We start from the raw sequence: 25,577 nt of genomic DNA, 5'->3' as shown, positions 1-25,577 counted from the left end.
AACACAACTATCGTACATAAGTGGTGTAATTAATTAGCAGTTAATCAAATTACCAAGCCCTACTGACATGCAGTGAACCTGAAAATTTTGGGACAACTTGCATCCATGTGAGGATTTAAGAGAGGATTGCGACTAAACCGTACTGCTGTCATATTGTCCTGATTATTATGTATTTGTTAATATAATCTCTTCGTCTGAAACAATATGTTAAAACCATAGACTGTATAAGGTTAAAACATAATTTAGACCTCAGTAAGACTCGAGGAGAGGTGTACTTGTTAATGTCCAGCAGATGGAGCTGGTTTGAAATGTTGCTCCCACTTGTTCTTTGTCTGCTGTCAGATATGGAAAGCTACTGTACTTCCTGTCCAGTTCTACCCAATGTCTCACAATATAAGTCACTAAACTGCAAACTTGTAGTTACTGCAATAAGATGAAATTGATGTAGACGTATACTTACAGCCGTTTGAAAAACAGGATGCTAACTCATCATTAAAAGGATCAGTAAGCAAATTCATTTCTGTTTCAGATGACTGGTGGATGACGACATTGACATCACCCCATACTTTTTTATTACAGAGGAAATGTTGTTGCATCACATTACTGTCATCTGAGTGTTCAGAATGAAAGAAGAAGTAAAGCAGCAGTGGAGCTCACAAGACCACAGATAAAAGGAGTGGAGACACATTCTCAGACTTTTTGGATGAAAATCATCACTGGCTGTTAATCAAAGTTTTATACCAACACATTCTCACTCCGACCTCGTCACTTATTGACGTGCGGTCATGGACTTTCCACGTCCACATACAACGTGCAAGGTAGCCTGGGTGTGTTGGTTGACAACATTCTGGGACGCCGTGTCAAGTTCTGCCTGTTACATACATTGTCTTCTTTCAAAATATACTTCCCTTTTCAGAGGAAATTTTACATTTACATGCAGTCTCTTTCAAAATAAAGGCACTTTGTCCGTACAACACCGCGAGTTGAGATTTTTGCTCTTCGACAGCAAACACACATGGTTAGGTTTATGAAAAAAAGAACAGGATTTGGCTTTATAATCTTACGGGACATGAAAACCGCTTTCTTGGGTGAACTCAGTGTTTGTCAGACCCATCCACCACCCTTCCTGCTCACCCCAGTTGGACCTTCCCCGCCTTAACTCTCATCCTTGTCCTGCCGTGTTGCCCCCTGACGCCGCGGGGCACAGTTAAACTAAACTGCAACTGCCCACGTATCATGCTGATGTTAAAGGACGCCTTTTTCGTTGGTTCCTGATGCTGCAAGTCACTACCCAAGCGTCAGATTTCGACAACTTCGGAGTGAGACCAGGTTCTTTAAACAAGTAGTCTCGCTCACCAGACCTTTCTCAAGAAAAGAAAGGTCTGGTTGGGCCGACCCAGGCTGCTTGTACTTCTTTCAACCAATCACAATCGTTCTGGGCGGTGCCACAGCAACGGTGGCTTGCAAAAATATTGCCAGGGGGAAACAGGTTTTGGTGTAACACACCCACAAAAATATCGCCTACAGGACGCGAACCATGGCAGAAAAATGGCTACATCCCCGCAAGATCAAACACCGCAAAAGTTAGTAAAGGACGTGTTGCTAACGATTGAAAACTGCTACACAACCGGAGGTGGTAAGGCGGGACTTCAGCGGGTGGCTCTTCCGCCCAATGAGAGGCTGATCTATGCAGCGAACTTCCGCCCACTCAGACTATTAAACAAGTAATATTTATACTGGTTTAAATAGACAGTTTGATAGTATGTCCCATCTTGCCTGAGCAAAAGTTTTTGTGTAGAAGGAATTACAGGCCTGTCTCTAATAAAAGCCTGTTGAGTTCAGTGATTTAAGAAAATAAAAGCCTGGGCTATTAGTTGAAATTTTAAGGTACTTTTACTTAATTTACTTTTTAAAAATTTTGCTAGTTAAGGAGACTTGTTTATTTTAAATGTTTTTTAAGATAATTCAGTGTGTTGCATTATGTCCTGCAAATGGCTAAAAAGTGTTATAGGTAGATAGATTATAGGTTTCACAATAAATTCCCCTGAAATTAAATGATTTAAATAATCAGATACATTCTAAGACACACTCCATAACCACAATAAAAACCGTTGAGGAGTCATACTGAGATCATAATGAGATGACACCCCCCTCCTCCTCCTCCTCCTCCTCCTCCTCCTCTCTGTCTCTAATTGGTCAGCCTCTGACAGGATTACACGAGTTTCCTCAATTGAACACAGTCAAGTTAAACGCTCGGACATCCTGCTGGAGACTCTCACGCTTTTGGCTCTAAACAAGAAGACAAAACTGTGTCCACAGTGACTTTTCTCCGACAGTGGCTCAGATGTGTGTGGATGACATTAGAGGACAGGTCTGCGCTGTGATATCAGGATTAAATGTTGCCTGTGCTGATGGTCGCTGCTGCTGCTGCTGCTGCTGTAGTAACACTAATGACTAATGTGGTGTCTTAACACACGGCCGCATTTCACTGAAGCTGCCCGTCAACTTTCTTTAGTTTAGACCGCAAGTCGTCATGATGACTCGGATTTTCTGGGATACAATTTTTCTCATAAGCGGTGAGTGACTGATTTTGCAGGAAAAATTCTAATTTCATGTCCATGTCTCAGTCTGACTTGTGATTTTATGTGGAACATGAGTGTTAAATGCTGATTAAAGTCCCTCAATATTGTCCCCTGATTGATTCTGTCAGTTAAAATGTATTTAAAGGGTCACTTTTTGACTTGCAGTGACAGTCAGTACAAAACTCATGTCAGAATTTTAACAGTTTTATTTATGGTACTCCACGTTCATTTAATTGTGTGTCCTATATGGTGTCACTGATTTCTAATAGTATGCCTTTAGTACTATACATTTAAACTAAAGTGTTATTTTGGTGCATTTCTGTGGGGTTCATCTGAAATGTGTGGAAAAAATGAGGGAAAATGATCATATTTCTTATCAATTTTGATTGTTTTATTTTATTTTTTATATCAGCTCCCCCCTCTCTGTATTTACAAGCTGCCTCCAGCCTCTGTTTGTGATTGCGTGTCTCTGCTATGTGTATTTATAGTGCTCTGGTCTCATCCTTTTAGTGGATGCTTGACCCTGTTACTATTGTTGGGCACCAGTTACTCAATGAAGCATCGATATCACATTGAATACCGCGTCACATGATCATAGCTGTTACTGGGACTAGCCCTCAGGTTGTTCATCAGATAGCACGATATGTGACACACCTGGTTTTCCTTGTGTTGCAAGAAAATCACAACTTATTTTTTATATTCCTATAGGTACTTTTAGTATGTCTGTGGTACTCAACGGTGAGTTTACAGTGAACTTTTTTTATGGTATTTTTTTGTTATTATATTCCTGCAGGGGTTTATTGTTGTTTCTATATGTCAACAGCTGTTTATTGTCCACCCCGCAGGTTCCCTCTTTACATTTGGAGCAGGGCCGAGCAACTCCACGATTATTGAAGCCAGCATTTCTATCGATACAAGCTCCACCGCTGCTTCCAGCACCTCAACCAGCAGCTCTGCAGCGACCAGCAGCAGGAGCACAACGGCCACAACTATTGCATCTGCTGCAACAACGAGCATCCCAACAGTTAGAGGTAGGTCTCAGCACAGTCATGTCACAATGCAGATGAAGGTTCAGGCTCATTATATAGCCAGAAATATATATATATATATATATATATATATATATATCTTCCCAAATGTTCTTAAGATTTTGATCCACTTTGACTCCAGGGTGCTTCACCAGCAGGTGTTTTTAACCTGATGTTACATTCCTGCACAGTTTCATTTATATTTCTATATTCTTTCAGATGAGGACCATTTTATAGGTCAACAGCTGTTTATTTTCCTCTCTGCAGGTTCCCTCTTTGCATTTGTAGCTGAGCCAAGCAACCCGACAGTTACTGAAGCCAGTGTGTCCATTGATACAAACTCCAGCGCTGTTCCAAACACCTCAACAAGCAGCTCTGCAGCACCCAGCAGCAGCAGCAGGAGCACAACTACCACAACTACTGCAGCTGCTACAACAACCAGTGTCCCTCCAGTTAAAAGTAAGTCAACATACACTCATGTTATGTCAAGATTGGCTCAAGCCATCTCTGGTAAAAGAAATCACAATATTTCAGATAAATCGTGCCCTCAATGCAGCGCTGATCCACTCTCACTGCAGCGTTGCATCCACAGCAGGAGTTCTCAACACTTTAAAGCTTCCCATTGAGCTGCAGTGCATCACCGCATGCAGACAGTGTGGCGCTCGCTGATAATTGATCCTCTTAGTGTGAGTGAGGGCAGCGATTGTGGCAAATTAAAAGGTTATGAGCAGAATATATGAGCAGTTAATTCAGCAGTATCACAAATGCTGCACCTAGAGTATTGAATTCTGATCTGAAAAGCACCTCACACGCCCTGAAGGCCGGTTTCTGTGTCACTGTTCCTCTCGTCCGACTGCCAAAATCACATGGAAAGGGAGAGGGGTTGGTAGGCAGATGCCTCAGGGACAACAGAGGGCTTTCACAGAGTCTGAAAGACGGAGACAATACATGTAGGCTGCAATCCAACAGCCCATTTACCGTTGGAATGGAGTGTGTGACGAAGGCTGTAATGCAGCTATCTGTCTGCATGTTCATCCTCCTTCCCACCCTGAATGCAACACTGTTTCGTCCGCTCGGGGAACACTGACTTTTGTTTGAGTCAGTTATGTAGGAATTTGTCTGACTGTACAGCTTACGTGGAAGAAATGTCCCTGTTTTGTCTGGGTGTTCATCTAATTGGATATTTTTGTCCCCATTGTTCTGTCAGAGTGAAAACTGAGATAGTTGCTTGAAAAGAAAAGAAGCTTCATATATTAAAGGCTTTAATTTCTGCTAAAGTGATGTGCCTGCAGGGGTGTGCTCTCTCATGAGTGATAATGTGGGCTGATGGACAGAGGTTTTTGTTTGCTGCGTCTCACAGGACTTTTCTTGACTCTAATTGTCCCTCCCAGGTACAGTGAGAGATGTAAGCCACCACAAATCCACACGCAACTGATAACAAAAGGCTTCAGTCTACCGTTGGTGGCGTGGGTGTCAGCTTGAGGATTTAGTACATGCTGTTGTTTCAGGTCTCTGCAGGCTTAGGCTATTTTTAGATTCATTATATTCACCTGTGTTTTCTGACTAACTGCACTTGGACTATATTTGATACGTTAATCTAGGGTAAAATTCCAGCAAGTCCTCCAATACATATGACCACATAGGTTGTTTGTTCCTCAGCTCTGATAAGTGATGGGCAAAAATTTTGAATGGCTTTTTGTAGTGTCCCGTATGCACTGGGTCTGCCTGTCAAATGAATGAGAGCTCATGAACCTCCAACTTTTCCACTCGTCCACTTGCTGTCATCTTAAAGTACTGCTTTTTCTGCGTGCTACTGTGAGTGAACAAGAGGCGGATTGGACTCAAGTCTAGACCTCCACCAGCCAAGGCCAATGGTGCATTCACATGCTCCTGGGATGGTTGTACTTCCAACTTCAGTGTGTTCATGAGCTAGAAGTTGTTATGTTGAAACATGGACGGTAAAAAAAAAGATATGTTGTACATAATTGCTAAGAACATTGAAACAACACATTGACAAATGGATCAGGTGAGACATGAAATATGATTAGGACCTCATTTTCAGATTATTCTGAGACCACATGAATGCAGCACAAGGCTGTGGCGTTAACTGGAACGTCTGCTACTTGCTCCTGACAAAACGCCAAACGTTGGTCAATGATATTTCTGCCAAAAACAGTACAGAAGACGTGCACATCCCAGTGTCCAATGGAGTGGGTGCTGGACCAAAGAAACATCTGGCAAAGTAAGAAACAAATAAGTCCACAGCCCAGTTTTATACAGGGTTTGATACATTGACATGTATCAGCTCGTAGAAACTAACACTGTGAAAAGAATCAGTCTGCCCATATCTACCTCCTAATACTACCCACAGGAGTGTTTCCTAAATTAGTGCCCCAATGGGTGGCAGGAAATCAACAAGACCTCATTCCTAAATGACAGAATAGGTCATATGTGATTGTTAATGGTCACGATTTGTGGTTAACATCGCAGGTCTACACAACAAAATTACCTGTTTAGGTTTAGAATAAAGATCATGACTTGGGCTCAAATGAATACATTTGTTACATAACTTTATAAAGTTTGGTTTCACACGGCACATAAACAACAGTCTCCTGGATGAAAGTCCTTTGTTTTTTGACCCATCTATCCAACTGGACCTCCTCGATGCAGGCTTTGTTGCTCTTTAGACACCGTCACCTGATTTCCGTATGTACCAGGTCTGTCTGTTGAATGACTGAGTGCTCATGAATCTCCAACTTTTCCCACTCGACCACTTGCTGTTATCGTAGTGTTCTGCTAATACTGCGTGCCACTGTGAGTGAAAGAGAAGCGGATTGGACTCAAATCTAGACCTCCATGGCATCTGACTTCCTCCTTTGCTGTTGTCATAATTACTATGGCTACTAGAGGTTGCCGCCTAACAAATAACAAAAATATGGGTCATAATAAGCTGCTTGTACAAACAACTGATGTGGTCATGTTTCGGAGGAGGACAGTCTCTAGAATTCATGCTCTGAAGGACTTGGTTGATGGTTCCTTAAAGTGTTCCAGTTATAGTCAACAGCTAAACCATCATTCCATGAAACCTGCCTAAATATTAGTCGATGGTTTCAGTTTAGTTATATCTCTCAACAATATCATGTTTTCCACCCTCACAGAGTTCGTGGCAGCGGCTGTTCGGTCTCATTTTGATGACTGTCCGGACTCCCACCGCCATTTCTGCTTCCATGGCACATGTCGCTTCCTGATACTGGAGGAGACGCCTGCATGTGTGTAAGTTGTTACTTTCTTAAATATAATATGTCAAATGTGTTGAGTTTCACTGTTCTTTACTAGATGTTAGAGCTAGTTTAACGAATAGAAAACCTCTCGATTGCCCCCTGGTGGGTGGCTGAAGTCGGGACTAAAATATAAAAGCACACAAACATTTTTATCTCTCAAAGACTGTTTCTGTTATTTTAGGCAGTTCTTATTCTGTGATGTATGTTCAAGTGTTTATTTTTCTTTTATAAATTTAGTTTTCATCAGGTAATTGATGCTATAAAAAGGTCGTGAGGGTCCGAAGGACAGAGGGATGTCGTATGCTATAAAGCCCTCTGAGGCAAATTGTTATTTGTGATATTGGGCTTTATAAATAAAATTAATTGATTGATTGAATTGGTTGATAAAAAGAAGGTTTGACATCAAGATTGACAGCTCTGTGTGTCACTTAGTGTACTCCCAATCAAGGGAGCTACTTGTTATTAGGTTGGATGGGTGGATGGGCGGGAACTCGACTCCACAGAGGTCACTACTGTGCAGATTCTGGCTCCAACTGATAAAGATGGCGGCGGCCATACCCATATTTTGGCTTCATTATTGTACTGTGAGAGGAAGTGGAGACACGTCCTCCATCTTTATATACAGTCTGTGGTTTTTAACAAATCAGCTTTTACCAGTTCAGGTGATGCTACTCTGAGAATGAAATCTGTGAGACTGCACTATAAAGTTAGGCTGTAGTGATGATACTATGATATTATTTCACATATATAAAAAATATATATTTCACCCACATCTAAACAATTTAAATTGCTTTGGTCATTTTGGCATTTTAGCAGTTTAAAGCACTTTTGCCTTTTTTTGACTGGACTTTTCTGAGCAGTGAGGTCTGACATGTTGCCAACCTTCAGAAGAGGCATTAATGAAATCTTAGGATCTAAAGTAACCTGTGAAATAAGGCTGGAAAAGGAGCGAATGGGACCTCTTTGTTTCTGGAGAGGCTGCAGAAGAGGAAGGGAATAAAATTAAAAATTAACCATGGAAAAAAAAAACTTTTACAAATAATGTTTTATTTTCAAAATAATTCATACAGAAATTATTCAACCCAATTGCCTGATAAAAAAATTTGCTTTGAATATGTCTGCAAACCAAAGAGATATTACATTTGGTCATTATTTTATAGCAGATACATTGAAACTTTATGTTTCTCAACATTGCTGTGGTGGAGGTGGGGTTAGGTTTACACACAGAAAACACTTGATAATGATTAGGAAAACATCATGTTTTGGCTTTAAACAGCCATGTTTGGCGGCACAAAAAGCAGCAGGGACGATCAGTGAAAAACACCCAGGTTTGGTGGCTCAAATGTTGCTTGGAACGCTGCAGTGTACCAGTAAAAAACATCCAGATTCAGTGCCACAAACACCAGTTGGAATGCTGCCAAGAGATGTCAAAATCAGCTGGAGTTGTTTGTTGGTCCTGAATAAAGGCAGCTGTCTCACCCAGGTGTCGTGCCATCCACCATCCCCTCCACCTCCCAATTATAAAGTCAGCTCATATACAACGTGACTTTAAAGATGTTAATATGCTATATATGAAGTGTACAAATGTAATATATCTGTGATTCCCACAAACATACAATGCAAACATTTTCTTTTGGCATCTGAGCTGAATCATGAGCCGTGTAACAACACGTCTGTGGTTTTATAGGTTCAAAAGACTCAATACCTTCAATAGTTTGAACCAGAGGACTGTAAATAGTGACAGATTAATATAATAGATAAATATCTAGACATTAATGACCCAAGTTTATTTTAGAGTGAAACTATTCCCCTTGGTTTTTGGACCCTGTATCTGTGGAACTTTATTCATTTATTTTGAATCCTAAGCCAGTAATACTGTGATTTGAGCTGCTTAGAAAATCCATTAATGGCTGTTTTCACTTCTGATTATTTGCATACCCAATATAATTTTCCCTCCTTATTGCAGGTGTCATCAAGGATTTGTTGGGATGAGGTGTGAGCATGCAGACCTGCTGGCTGTAGTAGCGACTAATCACAGACAACAGACAGTTGCCACAGTGCTGGTGTTGTGTGTGATTGGCTGTGTTCTCATCATGGTGTTGTGTACACTTTTACAGTAAGTAACAAATATGTCTTCACATTTTACAAAGTTTACTTCAGGTTCATTGGGATCATAGCTGATAAACTGTACAGTGTTGAGAAACAATTATGTAGCTATATGAGGAAAGTGAATTTTTCATCTAAGGAACGAAGTGATGAACTTGACGAGTCTTTACTTTTGTCTTTTCTTGTGCAGTTGCTGGTGGAGGCAGGACTGTCGCAGGCGGAGCCATGCACATCACTACGTCCCAGAGAAGCACGGATCATCCTGCCATCCTTCTGAGAGTGGTACTTTATTTATGTTATACACAGTAAGCTATAAGGCTGGCATTAGGTTGTATTATTCTGGTTGTCAGCAAATTCCAGAAGAAAAGCAAAATCAACAACATCTGTTTCTCTATACTTTCTGACTTCTCTGCTCTTTCTTATTTGATCCAAATGGAGGTGTAACCCTTAACCAGCAGGTCATAAATATAAAGTTTTTAAACTGCAGTTTCTAGCAACTGTTACTCAAACAAGAGTAAATAGTGCATGTGTTGGGGACTATTTTCAGCTGTGGATTAATCCACAATCGGAGCACTAGTGGTTTTTACAGCAGCAGAACAGTGTATGTGGGATTAACTCAAAATACAGTGTTAAGAAAAATGTCACCCAATATAATGCTCTGGCTAATTTATGTGTTTTTAAAATATAGGCCTATAGCACAGAGGAATAAAATGTATCAGGCTTTGGATAGATGAGTCAGATTTGTTGATAGTGACTAAAATTTATAAAACGCATAGGTCAAATCAAGCAATCTGATTGATGTCTAATTCAGTGTCACTTTGCGTTGCCTGGGTCCAGACCTTTGAATCTGCCCTCTCCACACATATTTAAAACAGAGTGTAAAGAGTTCACAACTCTGATATCAGGCAATCTCTGCATGTACAGGGGGGAAAATAGCCTAACAAATAGGAAGCCTTTTAACAAACTGCTACAAAATGGAAACATGTAGGCCAGAGATATACGCCTTTGCATGCGCATGAAGGCTGCCTGGTGTCCGTTTGGAGTGTCAGTTGTGCACACCTTTAGAAATTAGCGCGACACGTCTGCAAGATGCAATACGCACATAAACGGTAGGGGCAGTTTGAGAGGTAGGGGCCTTATCATCAACAAACTTCTTCTGCCGTGATTTCATTATTAATAGTAAAGTAACCTCTTCAAGTGTCGCCATGTTTATTGTTCCATACAGTCTGAGTTCTAGGGTCTCATTTATAAAGCAGTGTGTAGGATCCATACTGAAAATGTACGTATGGACTAAAGCCAAAAATGGTGTGCGCCAAAAAATATTTGACAATTTCTGCAATCAGGCTTTTACCTCACCATCTGTGTCGCCAATTTCCTGTCTCCAAAATGTTCGTAACCATGGGTCAAACTTTCTCCCATCAAGACTGTTTTTATAGATCACAACTTTTCCGTGGGAAGTGGCGTACACCACTTTCAGGCCTCTTTTTGTGCGTACGCAGTGTTTATATAAATGAGACCTCTGGTATGCCCTCTAATGGAGTCCTCCAGTAACACATGGAGTACGTAACCAAGTATGTAAACAATTACATTCACAACTCAGCTAGCTGACTACGTAAATGCATGGTTAAAAGGTTTATCTCTGGCTTTAAGGTGAGCTTAGACCTCCAATAACTTCGACCTGTAGAGGAGTGGATTAGCAGTGCGCATCTCCGCAGGAAAAAAACCCTGTGCGGATTTTGAGTTGCTAACATTACAGCCATTTATTGAAGGTACATTTACGGAACAGCTGTCTGCTCTTCTTCCAGTGAAGTAGTCGAATGACGAGTGAGGCGAAAGGGAAAAGCTAGTTTGTTGCAGGAGGACCTATTTCTTTGTAAGAACAATTCTTAATGAAGATGTTCATTAAAATGGTTTAAATTTGTGTCTTTCACATTTCGGTAAGAGTTTTATCACTCCAGGGTTTTCGGCCCTCCACGAACAGAGCCCCCCAAGTGAGATATAATCACAACACACCACGGCCTGTCATGAGCCTTTGATTAAATAAAACTGTCAGCCTCATTCTTAAAAGGTGTTGTGATCCTCCTAAGAAACAATAATCTTGTTGATTGTTTCTCTTCCAGTGGTTTGAGAAGACATCATGCTGAAACACAAGCTGTTTGCATCATGGCGTGTTTAGTTTTCCTTATCTGTCTGGCCCACAAATCCTCAGGATTTCATCCAAAGTGGTATTCACATGTTCTGATCCAGCCCAGAGGTGAAGAAGCATCATCACCAACCTGGCTGAGGTAGGCCTGCTTGATGTGGACGGTTAAATGTTCCAGGACACTTTTTTCCCACTGACTGGGACTTCTGCAGCCGAGGAACATGTTTACTTGACTCTTTGACTTAATGGAGATACACGCAGAACAGTCTGTTTGAAGCTCTGAGGATGAAGCTGCTGCCAAATCCTACATGCGAAGAGCTCCGCGTGTGTCCTGGTTACTGTTTATGGCTGGCCCTAGAGGACGCGAGAGACGATCTACGAGGCCATTAATCATCCTGAGTGGATGTCAGAAAGGAAAGGTGTTTATTTTGGGCTGCGGGACAACAATAATTCATTTAAGTCAGAAGACCCCAATTCTTATTTTTGTCTTTTAATAACTTTGAGCACTTTTCATCAGAACTCTTTGAGCACAGAGGACATTTTTAGGAAATGACGGTGGGGGAAAACTGATGCTTTAAACAAGTTTTAGTGTCTGTTTTTAAAGAAGGAACTCACTTCACCTGACAGGAGTAGGAATTGTTGAACAGACTGACTGCTAATGGATTAAAAACCCCTGGACTCCAACCAATAATTATACACGCAGAACTTAAAATGGTTCAATATGATTTTGATGATTTAATGACTGACAGTGTTGCCACTGAAGCTGAAATATTTGTCAGTTTTATTTTTATTCCTGAGCTGTACTTGAACGTGTTGATGCATTAGAGGTGTTTTGATTTGCAAGCTATAACTGTACCGACACATCCTGGGTGGCCACATTATTTCACAGTCCTGTTGTGTTGTTGCACTTTCTCTGCAAGCTTGCTCACTGTTCATAAAAAACTGCACTTAATGTACACTGTAGTCACTTAAACTAGTGTTCACATAATGAGGAGATGCCAAATACACTTTCTAACTTTGCCTAAATGAGCACTCAAGGGAACACAGTGTTTGCACACATCCATCTAAGCATGCATGCTCTTAAATCACAGCTCGTATTTTTAATAAACACAAAACACTTTTATTTCAAGAGTGGTGTGTTATAGCATTGCGCTTGCTTTGAATTTAAATACTTTTAAAGAGAGAAACACCTCTGATGATTAATTTAAAATGAAAATATTTAAAGTTTTCTTTAAAAAAATGTAATAATAATAATAATGATAATAAGTGAGGGAATACAAAATAATGATTGAAAACTGACTTGCATACAGACAGAATCATGATGTTTGTTCACAGTAACTTCCGTGTAGAAAACCCATGCATCATGTACATAGAATAAAATGACGTTGCACACACACTGCCTCAGCTGGTTCGTTTTTAGCCACTGAAAGAAGTCCATCGTCGTCAAAAAAAAAAAAAAAAAAAAATCAATATCAGTTTAAGTGGACGCTATATTTAGAATATTTTCATGGATTTACTTTGTTGTCAGACAGCCCTTTCCGACAGGAAACTGAAGCTGTTATCTCATAGTCACCAGGCTCCATTCGCAAAAACAGTGATTTTACCTCGCTGAACATGGGAGTTATTGGTCTACTGCTGCCTCGAACAGTTAGTGCGTAAGATAAAGCAGTAACAATATTCCAAATATATTCATTCATTTTCCATAACTGCTTATCCTGTTAGGGGATGCAGGAGGCTGGAGCCTATCCCAGCTGACACTGGGTGAGATGCAGGGTACACCCTGGACAGGTCGCCAGACTATCACAGGGCTGACACATAGAGACAGACAACCATTCACACTCACATTCACAACTACGGGCAATTTAGAGTCACCAATTAACCTGCATGTCTTTGGATTGTGGGAGGAAGCTGGAGTACATGATGAAACCCACACTGACACAGGAGAACATGCAAACTCTGCCCATTCGAAATGGGAACCCTCTTGCTGTGAGGCAACAGTGCTAACCACTGTACCTCTGTGCCGCCATTTCAAAAATACATACGCCATTCCAAATACAGCGTACACTTAAACTGATATTGATTTTTTTAAGGTGGCTAAAATACATTTTTTGCTGCAGCCCCTGTCCACAGCAGTACATTATTTAGCCTCCAGCTGGTAGATGTGGTTTATCGACGACGCCAGCAAAGCAACACCGTACATAAGCACAGCAGAAACGTCAGATACTTCGGACCATCGTGTTTAACTATAAATGTTAAAACATCACAGTCATGGCTGAAAATGACAACAAAAATTAGGTTTTCTACTCTGAAGTGATTGTTGTTGTTACATCACAGTGATGCGGTCGATAAAGTGTGTACACGCTTTGTGTGATAAGATGGAACAGAAAACTCTAAAATGAATGTGATGGTATGTATATGCCAAAAAGACTCTTGAGCAGATGATACACTTGTCTTTGTTTACAGTATGTGATATTTACATTCAGAATATGTGTGGTTATTATGTGTAAATATCAAAAAGACAGAATTATTAAATGTATATAAACCTTGTTGATACAAAACAATCTGAGAAGGATGATCTTCTCATGCATTAACCCTTTACTTTGTCAGATTTATGTTGTCACAGTTGGAGAGCCTCTATTATGTTTTCCAATGAAGAATTAAAAATGCAAGTGTGTATGTGTGCGTATATTTTATTTATGTGCTTATTAGCTGCTGCTCCGTCTCTTGAGTCTGTTATCCGGTTCATCGCGTGACCTTCTTTTCACTTCTGAAGCTCTCTTTCCTTTTCTCTCTCTTCCTCTCTTCAAATACCCCGATTTTCTGTCGCTCTGCTCCTCTATTTTTCTCTTCCACTGAATATTTCAACACACAGAAATGGCAACATGAAACCCTGAACCCCGGGCACAATTGAACAAAGAGCTGAACTCTTGAGTGCTTTTATAGCTGAAGGAAATGTTTCAGCCCTCCTCTATATTGCCATTCAGTTTATTTATTTGTCTTTTTGAGTTAACAGAACCTACACCCATTCATGTAAAGCCTTTGTTCGATGAGCCACATACATCCTGTTCTTTCTTTTTAATTTACTTTGTATGTCATTCTGTTGACATCTTCCCTCTCAACGTACTGCATCTCTTCTGCTCTTCCCTTGCGCTCTCCGCATGAGGAGCTTCGTTTTGTTTTACAATCCCATTATGTCTGCAATTGGATTTCTGTGAAGCCCTTTAGAGCCGTCTGGCTGAGCTACTAAACCAGCTTTGAATTAAGCAGCTCTTGTGGGCGCTCCCCTAAAGATACACAATACCCTTTTACATACAAAGGAGCGTGAGGGGAAACATATTCAAAAAGGCAAAGAAACAGTAGATAAAGACTTATTAAAAACTGTCTGTTGATTCACTTTTTGTGACGCAAAATGAAAGGATGTGTTGTCAGCGTCGGGAAATTCTCTTGAACTCTTTAAATCTGATTTGGACACGTGTCAATCCCTATTCCCCATAAGAGCCTGGAGCTCTGCTTTGAATTGCAATGCCATCCTGGTCTTTTTCCTGCGCTTCCTCCTCTGGCCCTTTTGATCCTGAGCCCAACATTCCCAGTATCTGCCTCTAACCAGATGGTTTGAAATAAGAGTATTTACAAAGGTATTAGGGTTAAGCAACCCTGCCTTGTTCTCCTCACTGCTAAGCACTGAAACAAATGATTAGGAATGATGAAAGCTCAGCGCTTCAGTTAAAGTCAGTCAGTTCACCCAAATCACAGGAAAAGGTCGCTGATGTCTTCATTTTATACAGCGTGAATGTGATGTCATATTTCAATTCATGTTTGTATATTGATCATGTCTCCATCAGTATGGCTTAAAGGATAAGTTGGCATTCTTGTCAATCTTACAATACTCACTTTCGTCGTCGCCGTCGTCGTCGTCGTCCTCCGCTTATCCGGGTCCGGGTCGCGGGGGCAGCAGCCTCAGCAAAGAAGCCCAGACAGTATAAAATTTATTGGAATTTGTAATACTTTGTAATACTGGCTATAAAATGTGATTACAATGTAAGTGATGGAGGACAAAAGCCACAGTCCATGTCCTGTGTATAAGTACATTCTATACTTAATATGAGGCTTCAGTGTTCGGCTAATCACGTTCATATATCGTCCAGAGTTGCAGCTGTTTGAGTACAAACTTCCCCCTCTTACTGTTTTTCCATCAAATTAGCTCTGGTTCTTGAATCTGTTCCATTCAAGATATTTGGATCCTTGGTGCTACGAAGCGAACTAGCCCGTGGAACCATTATAATCAAGGATGTGTCATCAACTGAGGATGTTGCACGATACACAACAGAAGTAAACAGTAGTGGCAAAATCGGGGATTACATTGCAAACTTTAGTTCTACTATTAGAGATGTTTGTTTGTACAAAACAAGAATGAACCAACTATTACTGAGACCACACTCTTTTTGTCTGACGATTTCTCTCTCGACTTCTCCATCGTTGCCTTCTCCGTCCTCTCTCTCCAACCTGAAGAGTACGACACACCCACCGATGTCGTCATGGTTCGCACTTCAGGTCAAGAAAAACCTGCTTTCTTTTGGTTCCAGCTGAAAACCAACTTCTCAGGTTCTGAACCAATGTATTTTTTGTTGAAATGCTCTCAACAGTTTAAAATTAGCAGCAGGAACCGTAACGGAGCTGGTTCCACTTGACAGTGTTTACTGGCTGAGCTGCAGTAGAGAGGAGTTTCATGTTAAAATGACTGTCGCTCTGGAAGATATCGATAAGATAAATCCTAATCATTCTGCCTCTATGGTAGTTGGTTTAATATGATTTAAACCACCACCATGATGACAACCCTCTTCTTCCTTTGTGCTGGGATTATGTATTTGCAAGGAAACAGGGCAAACCTATTTGAGCTTACCTTACCTAACGATCTTAGGTAACAGTGGAAAGTGAAATCACTGCATGCACTGCCACCTCAACCTCTGCCACAAAATAACTTCACTGAATCATTTGAGGAGACTGAAACCTTTCTACTGGAAAAGTGAAACAGGTCTGCAGCCACATATGCCTCTCATTAACTGCACCAGTTGATATCAATTATGGAAGGCTAGAGAAATACAGATGGGTGACAAATTAAGTGCTGATCATGCAACTGCAACATCCATTGTTCAAGTGACCGGTGAGCTTTGATGCACGTTTTCCCATCTCATTTCCTATTACCTCACGACTATCAGCTCTGTAATAAATTTTAAATACCCCCAAAATACATAAAAATAACATTTAAAGGGAGGATCCTGAATATATTAAAGGGCAAACATACAAATGTTTCCAAACAGGAAGCAAGGTTTTGATCCATCTGTTGAGAAGATGTTGTCATCAGGTGAAAAAAGGCTATGGGGCACTTTTTAAAGACAAACTGTACAAGTAATTGGTATTTATTGCTCCCACTTTATTCACAATATAAGTGCATAATAATTACACACTGTACATACAGTTTTTATAATACAACCCATGATTCTTCCTAGAAATGTCTGTTAGCAGCATTTAATTGGAGCTATTAGGTGGTTGAGGCCACTCAGGTCAACATGGCTACATCCCAGAAAAGAGTCTGTTAACTGAACCACCGTTAGCCTGAGTAGCTTTGCACCTGAGCACATGACTGTTTGGCATTAGTCTATGTGCTGCTGAAGCTGTGACGGCAAGTCCTCCAGGGAGCTTAGCCGATGCTCTCGAGGAACGTCGGATTGGTCATGCTTGTTGTGTCTGTCTAACAGGAACCCGTGGATGCCCACAGAGCGAGAGGCGAGGTAATCTTTCACATAGTGGTCCCCGATATGAGCTACGCTGGCAGCTGGTACTCCACATTTCTGCAGTGCCTGATCAAAGATGGCTGCATTCGGCTTTGCTACACCTGCTTCCTCTGATGTTATCAAAAAGCTGAAGTGAGACAGCAGGTCACAAACACGCAAAATCTCTTCTAGGCGCTTATCAAAGTTTGATACCACAGCCAGCTTCAGTCCTAGAGAAGAGCAACTCTCCAGAGCCTTTTTTGAATCTGGAAATACCTGAAACAAAACAACAATATACAACTGTATGTTGACATTTTCTGTGCTGCTTATTATTCATTCAATGTGTATGCCACATGTGTCATCTGTCATTTACCTCCCAGTTCTCTGCATTACTGAAGTTATGATAAAGGTTGTGAGCAATTGTATCGAGCAAGGCTGGGTCTTGTACCCTGCACTGGGAGAAAGTGTCCCGCACCAACCCCATCCACCAGGACCGTCCATCCAGGCCCTGAGTGATGCCATAGTTTGGGTATCTGCTGGAATAGTGTCGATATGCCTGGCCGAAAGCATTTTCCACCTCCACAGGACTGAGGTTCAAGCCCGCGCGTTCAGCCTCCTTGCAGTACTGCTGTCCCACAGATGCACGCACCTTCAGCAGGGTGTCTTTCACATCCCATAGCACCCAGCGCAGAGGAGCTCGCATTACACCTACAGACCAACAGACATGAGACAGATTAATGTCTAAGCAAAACCTGAGAAAAAAATGTTAAGTAAATGTTTCCTCACCAGGGTGCTTATATGGGAAAGAATCAGATAAAAGACTGTTTAAAACCGCTGAGTCGTCACTTTAAAGTATACACCGATCAGCCACAACATTAATGACAGGTGAAGTTAATAAATTTGATCATCTTGGTGCAATGCAATGCTCTGCTGGGAAAAATCCTGGCATGTCATCTGACACAAACCACCTACACAGGCACCTTTGTTGCACATCAAGTGAACCTCCTTATGGCAACAACACTCCCCAACAGCTATAGCCCCCAACTGTATTATTTACACCTGTGCTTTTTCTGCTGTGACGTGTGTCTTTGACCCCTACCGGCCCCCAAAAGACAAAATGTCCTACTTCTGTGTTGTTAACATATTGTGGTATACATGTTATTCAGGGTGACTGACGTGTCTGTGAACCAGACAACCCCGTTATGTGCTAATCTGATGTTACTGTTCATCCCTGCTGACGCTTGTTACTACACACACGTTGGGGAATCACGTCACTTAACTACACGGTGTCGTCACTGTCGTCCTGGTTACAGGTTCTGACCGGCGTAACGTTAGAACCACATATCCTGACATTTACCTGACTATGTAACGTTAATGTCCTTGTAAATTAATCATTATTACTACTAGCTAACACTACGCTCGCTGCTTTGTATATTTGTCACCATTTTTTATACATGGGGTTACGTTAGAAACCTACTTCAGCAAACACACTACAGAAGCGGTGACTGTTAACACGTACCGTGGTCAAAGCTTCACAACTGTCAACGGCTGTTGTTATACAGGTTAGCTAACGTCACAGCTACAGTTAGCCGCCTGTCTTCTTCTTCGCTGCTTTTTAAGGCAGCTATTGCCATCTTCTGGAGTTTTAGCTCCTCCTTCGTCCATTACGCTGTTTAATCTCCCAAACTACCCTTCCCAGAATTAGTCAGCTATTTTCTGACTCTCCAGTTTCCAACCACTCATACTGCTGCTTATTTTTATGCTGGTGTTTTGCTTTACATACGGCTTGTTGTGCAGTAGTAGAACTTCCTGTTGTACATCCAGTCCAGCAGGCGGCAGTATGTTCAGGAAGCAGCTACCAAGCTTACATTTATCAGACAGTACGCATGCGCGGAAGTTACCATGCAGTAAAGTCAAGTAGAGCGACTCATGTCTTAGACAACAAACGACCGTTACCCGTGAAAAAGTCTCAAGAGATGTAACCCAGTATATTTTTAAAAGAGATCGGGATGACCCTAAGTTACTAACACAATGGCAACTCCAGCTATTCGGATGTTTCGGAGGTTAGAGGGTCTGTTCTGTGTGTACAAACCCTCTGGTGTACACTGGAAACTCGTGAGGGACACCATTGAGACAAATCTTCTGAAAGGTGAGGACAACATCTGATGGTCCATCAAATACACGTGCGATTTTAATTTTTCCATGTCTGCTGTGACCGTAAACCTTGATACAGCTCATGTGCAGATCAGCATTTAATAAGTTACTCAGCATTGTCTTTAACCTTGACTTCCATATAAATCTCTGTATCCTGCTAACTCCTGTATGTGTCCTCTTATAGGTGTAAATGCTACACCGTCCCAGCCACTTCCTCAGGAGGTCCGCTTCTTGGCACAGCCAGTCAGTGAGACTGAAGGACCCAAGGGACTCACACTGTGTGCAACCTCTGTGCCAGTACTGTCCAAACACCCTCTGGGTAAGTGTGTCCACCTCACTGCTTCATCTCCTGCGTCACCTGTTTAATGTTCATACACATCATCACACAAGTCTCATCATGCTCTAAAGATTAACTCAAATCATTAATATTTGTTACAACAGTGCTCCCAAAATCACTGCTAGTATGAGCCATTTGTAGTTTACTTCCATAAGTAATGTGACTTAAACTTTATAACAAGTAATGACTTGGTTAAAATGCTATTTTTTTTTTGCTTTTGAGTCACTGTACAGCTGTTACCAACAGGACATTGAAGACAGACAGTAATATATTTATGGGATAAATAATATTATTAACAACATGAGCTGCAGGTTTCTTCTCACACTTTCCTCATTAGTTTCTGTTGAGAAAATGAAATAGAAGTTTTAACTTTGCCCCTATCTGCAATCTTGTTTTTTTCATTGCTGCTAATTATGTAGATTCACAGACCACTCTCATGGTAACATTGTGATTGTAATGTTATTAGTTGCACCTGTTGACATGTCAAAATGGCTGCTCTGAAAAATATCTGATTTAGTTTTCACTCCACATTTTACCCCCCTGGTCATGTTTTAACAGGCCTTAGATAAAGTCTGGCCTGATGGCTCATCGGTGACTTCAGAGGTGCAGGACGATATTCAGTGGAATGATGTTAGAATGAGTTGTTATTTCTGTGCACATTGACTGTATATATAATCTTCTGTGTGTTTTAGTGACTGGACCTGAATTCCAGCACATTAGAGTTGGAGTAGGACATCGTCTGGATGCGTTCTCCTCTGGTGTTCTCGGTATGATTTTAGAGTTGATCCCATGAGAAAATATGTTTCAGACTGTATTTAATATATTAAGTCGGTCATAATATTCAAACCTTTTTTTTAACTTCAGTTCTGGCTGTTGGGAATGGAAACAGAGCCTTGAATGATTTCTACAGAACACGAGTCACGAGGGTAACTCATCATTTCTGCTGGTTTTACATCAGATCATTAAAGATAAAATAAACGCAGGTTTAATGCTGTTTGATGTGTTTCAGGATTACACAGTAGAGGGTGAATTTGGGACTGCAACAAATGATTTCTCTCACACAGGCAAAGTTGTGGAAAGATCCACGTACGGTAGGATACCTTACCTTTTACTGTATGTTTTAATCAGTTTATTCAGTCATTGCCTTTCACATTACATGTATCCATCTAGCATACTAGTATTTGCATCTGTGCATTTGTACCATCTCCACCTTTCAATGGAGCAAACATTATGTATTAAAGTGTGTAGGATTTAGCGGCATCTACAGGCATTTGAGTTGGTTGCAAGCTGCAATTTACCAAAAGCACCACTACCTGAGTGGTTAGAGTGCATGCCACAAAACCGCAAGGTCCTGGGTTCGATTCAAGCCTCGGGACCTTTGTTGCATGTCGTACACCTCCCTCTCAAATAAGGCCCCAGAAATAAGCTAAAAAAATCCACAACCTCAATGTTAGATGCCACTAAATTTTACACATTAGACTAATCACTGTCTAAACAAATCTTAAAGTCACTGCGTTAGTTATTGTGTCTTTGACTCTATGTGAACTTAAAATATTGTTGTTAATAATGTTGTTGTTGTTGTTGTTATAATGCGTTCGACAGGTCACATCACGCAGGACAAACTGGAGAAAGTCTTGGCGATTCTGCAGGGAGCCAATCAAAAGGCCTTGTTAATGTAACTACACTTAATATTCATTACATTTCTTTAATGTAATATTTGAATATATTTTTTGATCTCAAGTTCCAACTTATTAGACTGTTTTTTTCTATGCTTTTTATTTTTAAATAAAACCCCTCACAAATGATCAGCCCACAACGTGCCTTCAGCAGGGCCACAGTAAAGTGTTAAATCATTACTTGTATATGCATGTGAATCACATTTTTTTTCTCTATACTTCACAGGTATTCCAACATAGACATGCGCTCTCAGGAGGCCTATGAGATGGCTGTGCAGGGGTTACTGGGTCCAGACGGGAAATCACAGCCTATTTTGACAGGCCTGCGCTGCGTTCGCTTCCAGCCGCCCAACTTCACTTTGGGTAAATCATCTTCTATTGAACACACAGGAAAACTCATGTCACTATTCTACAGTGTTGGGTGGTTACTGTAATCACATTACATTTGTCTGTAATGCAGTAATGTAAATTGTTACTAATCTAAATTCAGTAATCACATTACAGTTACCAGTCAAACAGCTATGATGTTACTTGTGTCACATACAGTGGTGGAAAAAAGTTTTCGGACACCCCATGCATTTGTGAAATATTGCATTAAGAATCACTCTTAGGTCTTTAAGTGCAATTTCTTTTAGTACAGTCACAGCCAAAATACTAAATAAATCCTAAAAAAAACATTAAAAACTTAAAATTGATTGGTTCCATAAAAATACATAAGAAATTTTGAGTATTGGGTCATTTTGGTACCAGTGATGAAGGTCGTTCTTTTTATTAAAAGACACAATTTTTGTTGCCAAGCTTCGTGTCTACATAAAGCCAGCACATTTGAAAGTTCTTCAGACACAAAAATGGCTAAAACAAGGAACCTAATGCAGGAAACACGCCTGAAGATAAATATTCTCAGCCAGGAAGGGTACAGCTGCCGCCAGATAGCCAGGAAGTGCAGATGCAGTCCTTCAGCAGTTGGATACACTCTGCAGAAATACAGACGAACCAACAGCTTGGAAGACAAACCAAGATCTGGGCGTCCAAGGGTTTCTTCAGCAAGAAATGACCGCATCCTGATCTGCATGTGCAGGCAAAACCGCCGAATGACATCACAGGAGCTTCAGCAGCAGTGGTCAAACCAAACTGGTGTCCAGTGTTCCACCCGCACTGTATGTGGCCGACTTTTAGATCATGGCTTAAGGTCCTACAAGGCTATCAAGAAGCCCCTGATCAATGAGAGACAGAGGTTAGCCCGGCGTTGTTGGGCCCAGGCACACAAGAACTGGACAGCCAGGAATTGGAAGAAGATTTTGTGGTCAGATGAGTCCAGTTTCCAGCTTTATCTTCCTCCTACTAATGTGAGGGTACGCAGAAGGCCAGGCGAAGCATTATCTCCAGCATGTACAGTACCTACTGTCAAGCATGGTGGAGGCAGTATCATGGTTTGGGGATGCATGAGTGCTGCTGGTGTTGGTCATCTCACTGTCTGTGATGGCACATTGAACTCTACCAAGTATTGTACCATTCTCAAAACCCACATGCTCCCTTCTGCGTGTGCACTGTTCCGTTGAGGTAAAAACTGGATGTTTCAACAAGATAATGCCCCTTGCCACACATCCAAGGCCAGTAGAACATGGCTGCAGGAGCACAGTATCCAGGTCTTAGAGTGGCCAGCTCAATCCCCAGACATGAGCCCCATTGAAAATCTGTGGTGGATTATCAAAAGGTCTGTTTCAAAGCATAAACCAAAGAATTTAAAAGAATTAAAAGCAGTAATTCAAGAAGAATGGGACAAGATTACCCCTCAACAGTGTGAAAGGCTCGTGGGGAACATGCCAGCCAGGATTAGAGCTCTACTACGTGCCAATGGCAGGACTACTAAATATTAATTTGATGATGTGATGGTTTATTTATTTTTTGTTCAGTTTTGAACACATTCTCTGTTATTTGTTGACTTTGATACCGACAATGTTGAGAACTGACATATTGAAACTGTCAAGAATTTAGTTTTGTTAGTTTTTCTTGTAAACAATAAACAAAAAAAATATAACTTGTATTTGTTTGTATCTGTCTAATGCAGCCACACCTTTTGAAACACAAAAAAGATTTTTCCACAAATATTTCATGATAATATTTGAGATTGTGTAAAATTTTAAGGGTGTCCGAAAACTTTTTTCCACCACTGTAAGTTCTTCAGTTATCTGCAACATGAGCAGATAGAAAAAAATGATAAAACCTGCCATACTCAAACTTGTCTCAGACCCACACTACTTTTTTGAGTAACGACCCCAACAGTGTAATTTAAAATACTGAATTATCAGGATACTCACAGGTGTTATGTTCTCTGCTCTTCCAGAGGTGCAGTGTCTAAATGAAACTCAGAAATATTTGCGCAAAGTTGTGCATGAGATCGGACTTGAGCTGCGCAGCACAGCGGCATGCAAGGGAGTGAGGCGGACCCGAGACGGCTCCTTCACCCTGCAGGATGCCCTCACCCATCACCACTGGACTGCTCCTGATGTTATGCAGGCCATCAGACAGTACCACTCCAATAAGAAAACTAAAAAGTATTCCTACACGCAGATCAAGGACTCAGCATCACAACCACCAGAGGAGAGTGCAGCGACAACAAATGAAACCAGTGACGAAACGGCAGTTGGTAGGATTTAATAACTTGTTGCTGTGAGCAGATGTTGAAACAAGTGTTTCTATGAGCCTGAACGTCAGTTGGAAAAGATGTGAGAGACCTGAGGTTCTGGTTCCTGAAGGAGAAATGATCAGAGTGGACAAGCTTCTTTACATTATGCTTCTGTTTTATAGGGAAACTTGTCTCTATCTACATAGAGACCTGCTGAATCTCATATATGAATGTTTCAATGTTTTCGCCTTTGATAAATGTTGTGTAGGTGATATTAACTTATTCCCCAAATCTTAATATTTTTCATGAAATAAAAAAAGAATTTGAACATTTTGTTGTATGTTAATGTCAATAGACAAGATATTTAAAGGTGCTGTACGTAAGAATGTGGCCAAAACGGTTACTGCACTCAAATTCAAAATACTGCCGCGAGTCACTGCTTATGTTGCTTGCCGTGCTGCTGTAGCTCAGTCGTAACTGTAACTGATGCTGAGACTCTACTGACTGCGTAACTGGTAGCGAAAGTGGGTGGTGCAACAGGCCAAAACACAAATTCAAAACATAAACATGATTTGCGGACCGTAATTTTTTTTTAAATGCGAATATTCTGGCTGTACTGTTGTTGGTGAGATCAGTATGTTATATAAACATTATTTCTTAGTCTCTGTGACATATTAGGAGCATTTTACGACTATTTGCTTTAGATTTCTTACATATAGCTCCTTTAAAGAGCTGTATACGACATTCAGAGCATATCTGTGATTCAGAGATTGTCTGCACATGGTTCTCAACATGGAGGTGGCTAGCAGCTAACAATGCTAACGACAGCAACAGTGCTGACAGAGCTAACATTGTTAACCAGGGGAACCAGAGGGTGGGTGCTTTGCTTAAATAATGACACCTTCACGATATTGGTTGTAACCTCCATATGAGCGCAGTGTAGACCAATGGCGATGAGCCAGTGGGAAAAATTCACAGGACTTCATGCATGCATGGCTGGACAACATTGGACCAGACTTATTATCATTTTGCATGTTCAGCAGTATTTATTTATTTTTTTTATTATTTTTGTTTTCAGTTCAGTTTATTTTAAGTCAGTTTCCAGAGTGGATTTGCTTGTTTCAGTTTAGTTTTTATTGTTTAAAAATGTTTAGTTTTAGTTTAGTTCTTTGTTAGTTTCAGTCTTGGTTTTATTTACCTATTTATTTAATTATAATATGGGGATATTTGGGGGTGAGGTTTTAAAACTTTAGAATAGGTATTACAATACAAATACTTTGTGAAGGCAACCGACTCATGTCTTGTAGACATCCCGGTCTGAACGAACATACGCACCAATGACTTCTCATGCTTGACCATATCAACTAAGACTAAAACTAAAGATATGTTCTGTATATTTCTGTTTTATTTTAACTCGTTTATTAAGCACACAATATTGTTTGTTTTATTTTTATTTCAGTTAACTAAAATGTGTTTTCACATCTCATTTTAGACTTTAGTGTCAGTTATATAGTTTATTTATTTAATCATTCAGTTAACTGTAATAACCTTGCATCAGACAGTAGTAGCATGATTTCATTCTCTGCTCAGGATGCCATCACTCCAGTGTATCTTTAAATAGACTGATGTTCTGAATACTGTATGGAGCTGCATTAGCACAAAGTGGTTTGTGTCATCCGTGGAGGCTTTTGTATGATGAGCGAAGTTAAAGCAACAATCTTGAAGGTCTGCAGACGACATGATGCTCCTACTTTATCAGCACAAATACTCCCCCAAGTGGAGAAAATACTGAAGTTGATTTTGTCTCAGTTGCTTTGGTGGGTATGTTTACACCATTGGTCATATCCTGTTAACCTGTGTAACAACGTAATGA

At 40.7% G+C, this 25,577-nt stretch overlaps 3 protein-coding genes across 5 annotated transcripts; 2 read left to right on the top strand and 1 right to left on the bottom strand.

Annotated features, from left to right (window-relative positions):
* Window positions 1-2,230: 2,230 nt before the first annotated feature.
* On the top strand, window positions 2,231-13,816 carry tgfa (transforming growth factor, alpha). Of its 2 annotated transcripts, XM_033626471.2 has the most exons (8): window positions 2,231-2,576; window positions 3,291-3,320; window positions 3,428-3,613; window positions 3,878-4,069; window positions 6,769-6,883; window positions 8,858-9,007; window positions 9,188-9,279; window positions 11,118-13,816. In XM_033626471.2, the coding sequence occupies exons 1-8, from the start codon at window positions 2,534-2,536 to the stop codon at window positions 11,123-11,125; spliced, it is 816 nt and encodes a 271-aa protein (XP_033482362.1). In that variant the 5' UTR covers window positions 2,231-2,533; the 3' UTR covers window positions 11,126-13,816. The 2 variants fall into 2 exon arrangements, with proteins under 2 accessions (XP_033482362.1, XP_033482363.1); XM_033626472.2 differs by lacking the exon at window positions 3,291-3,320.
* Window positions 13,817-16,550: 2,734 nt separating this feature from the next.
* On the bottom strand, window positions 16,551-18,732 carry hdhd3 (haloacid dehalogenase-like hydrolase domain containing 3). 2 transcript variants are annotated; one of them, XM_033626474.2, is made up of 3 exons: window positions 18,431-18,732; window positions 17,285-17,619; window positions 16,551-17,187 (listed from the first exon to the last, which is right to left on the bottom strand). In XM_033626474.2, exons 2-3 carry the CDS (start codon window positions 17,612-17,614, stop codon window positions 16,792-16,794), a joined length of 726 nt encoding a protein of 241 aa, XP_033482365.2. In that variant the 5' UTR covers window positions 17,615-17,619; window positions 18,431-18,732; the 3' UTR covers window positions 16,551-16,791. The 2 variants fall into 2 exon arrangements, with proteins under 2 accessions (XP_033482365.2, XP_033482367.2); XM_033626476.2 differs by lacking the exon at window positions 18,431-18,732 and adding an exon at window positions 17,698-17,914.
* A 48-nt stretch (window positions 18,733-18,780) lies between these two features.
* Window positions 18,781-24,032, top strand: trub2 (TruB pseudouridine (psi) synthase family member 2). Its single transcript, XM_033626470.2, has 8 exons — window positions 18,781-19,060; window positions 19,250-19,384; window positions 20,095-20,169; window positions 20,267-20,328; window positions 20,412-20,493; window positions 21,005-21,077; window positions 21,305-21,441; window positions 23,423-24,032. Exons 1-8 carry the CDS (start codon window positions 18,943-18,945, stop codon window positions 23,734-23,736), a joined length of 996 nt encoding a protein of 331 aa, XP_033482361.1. The 5' UTR covers window positions 18,781-18,942; the 3' UTR covers window positions 23,737-24,032.
* The last annotated feature ends 1,545 nt before the right edge of the window (window positions 24,033-25,577 follow it).

This window comes from Epinephelus lanceolatus, chromosome 1 (genome assembly GCF_041903045.1).
Source record: "Epinephelus lanceolatus isolate andai-2023 chromosome 1, ASM4190304v1, whole genome shotgun sequence".
Classification (NCBI taxonomy): domain Eukaryota; kingdom Metazoa; phylum Chordata; class Actinopteri; order Perciformes; family Serranidae; genus Epinephelus; species Epinephelus lanceolatus.
Note: the sequence above shows the minus strand (reverse complement) of the source record. Positions and strands in the feature narration are given on the sequence as shown.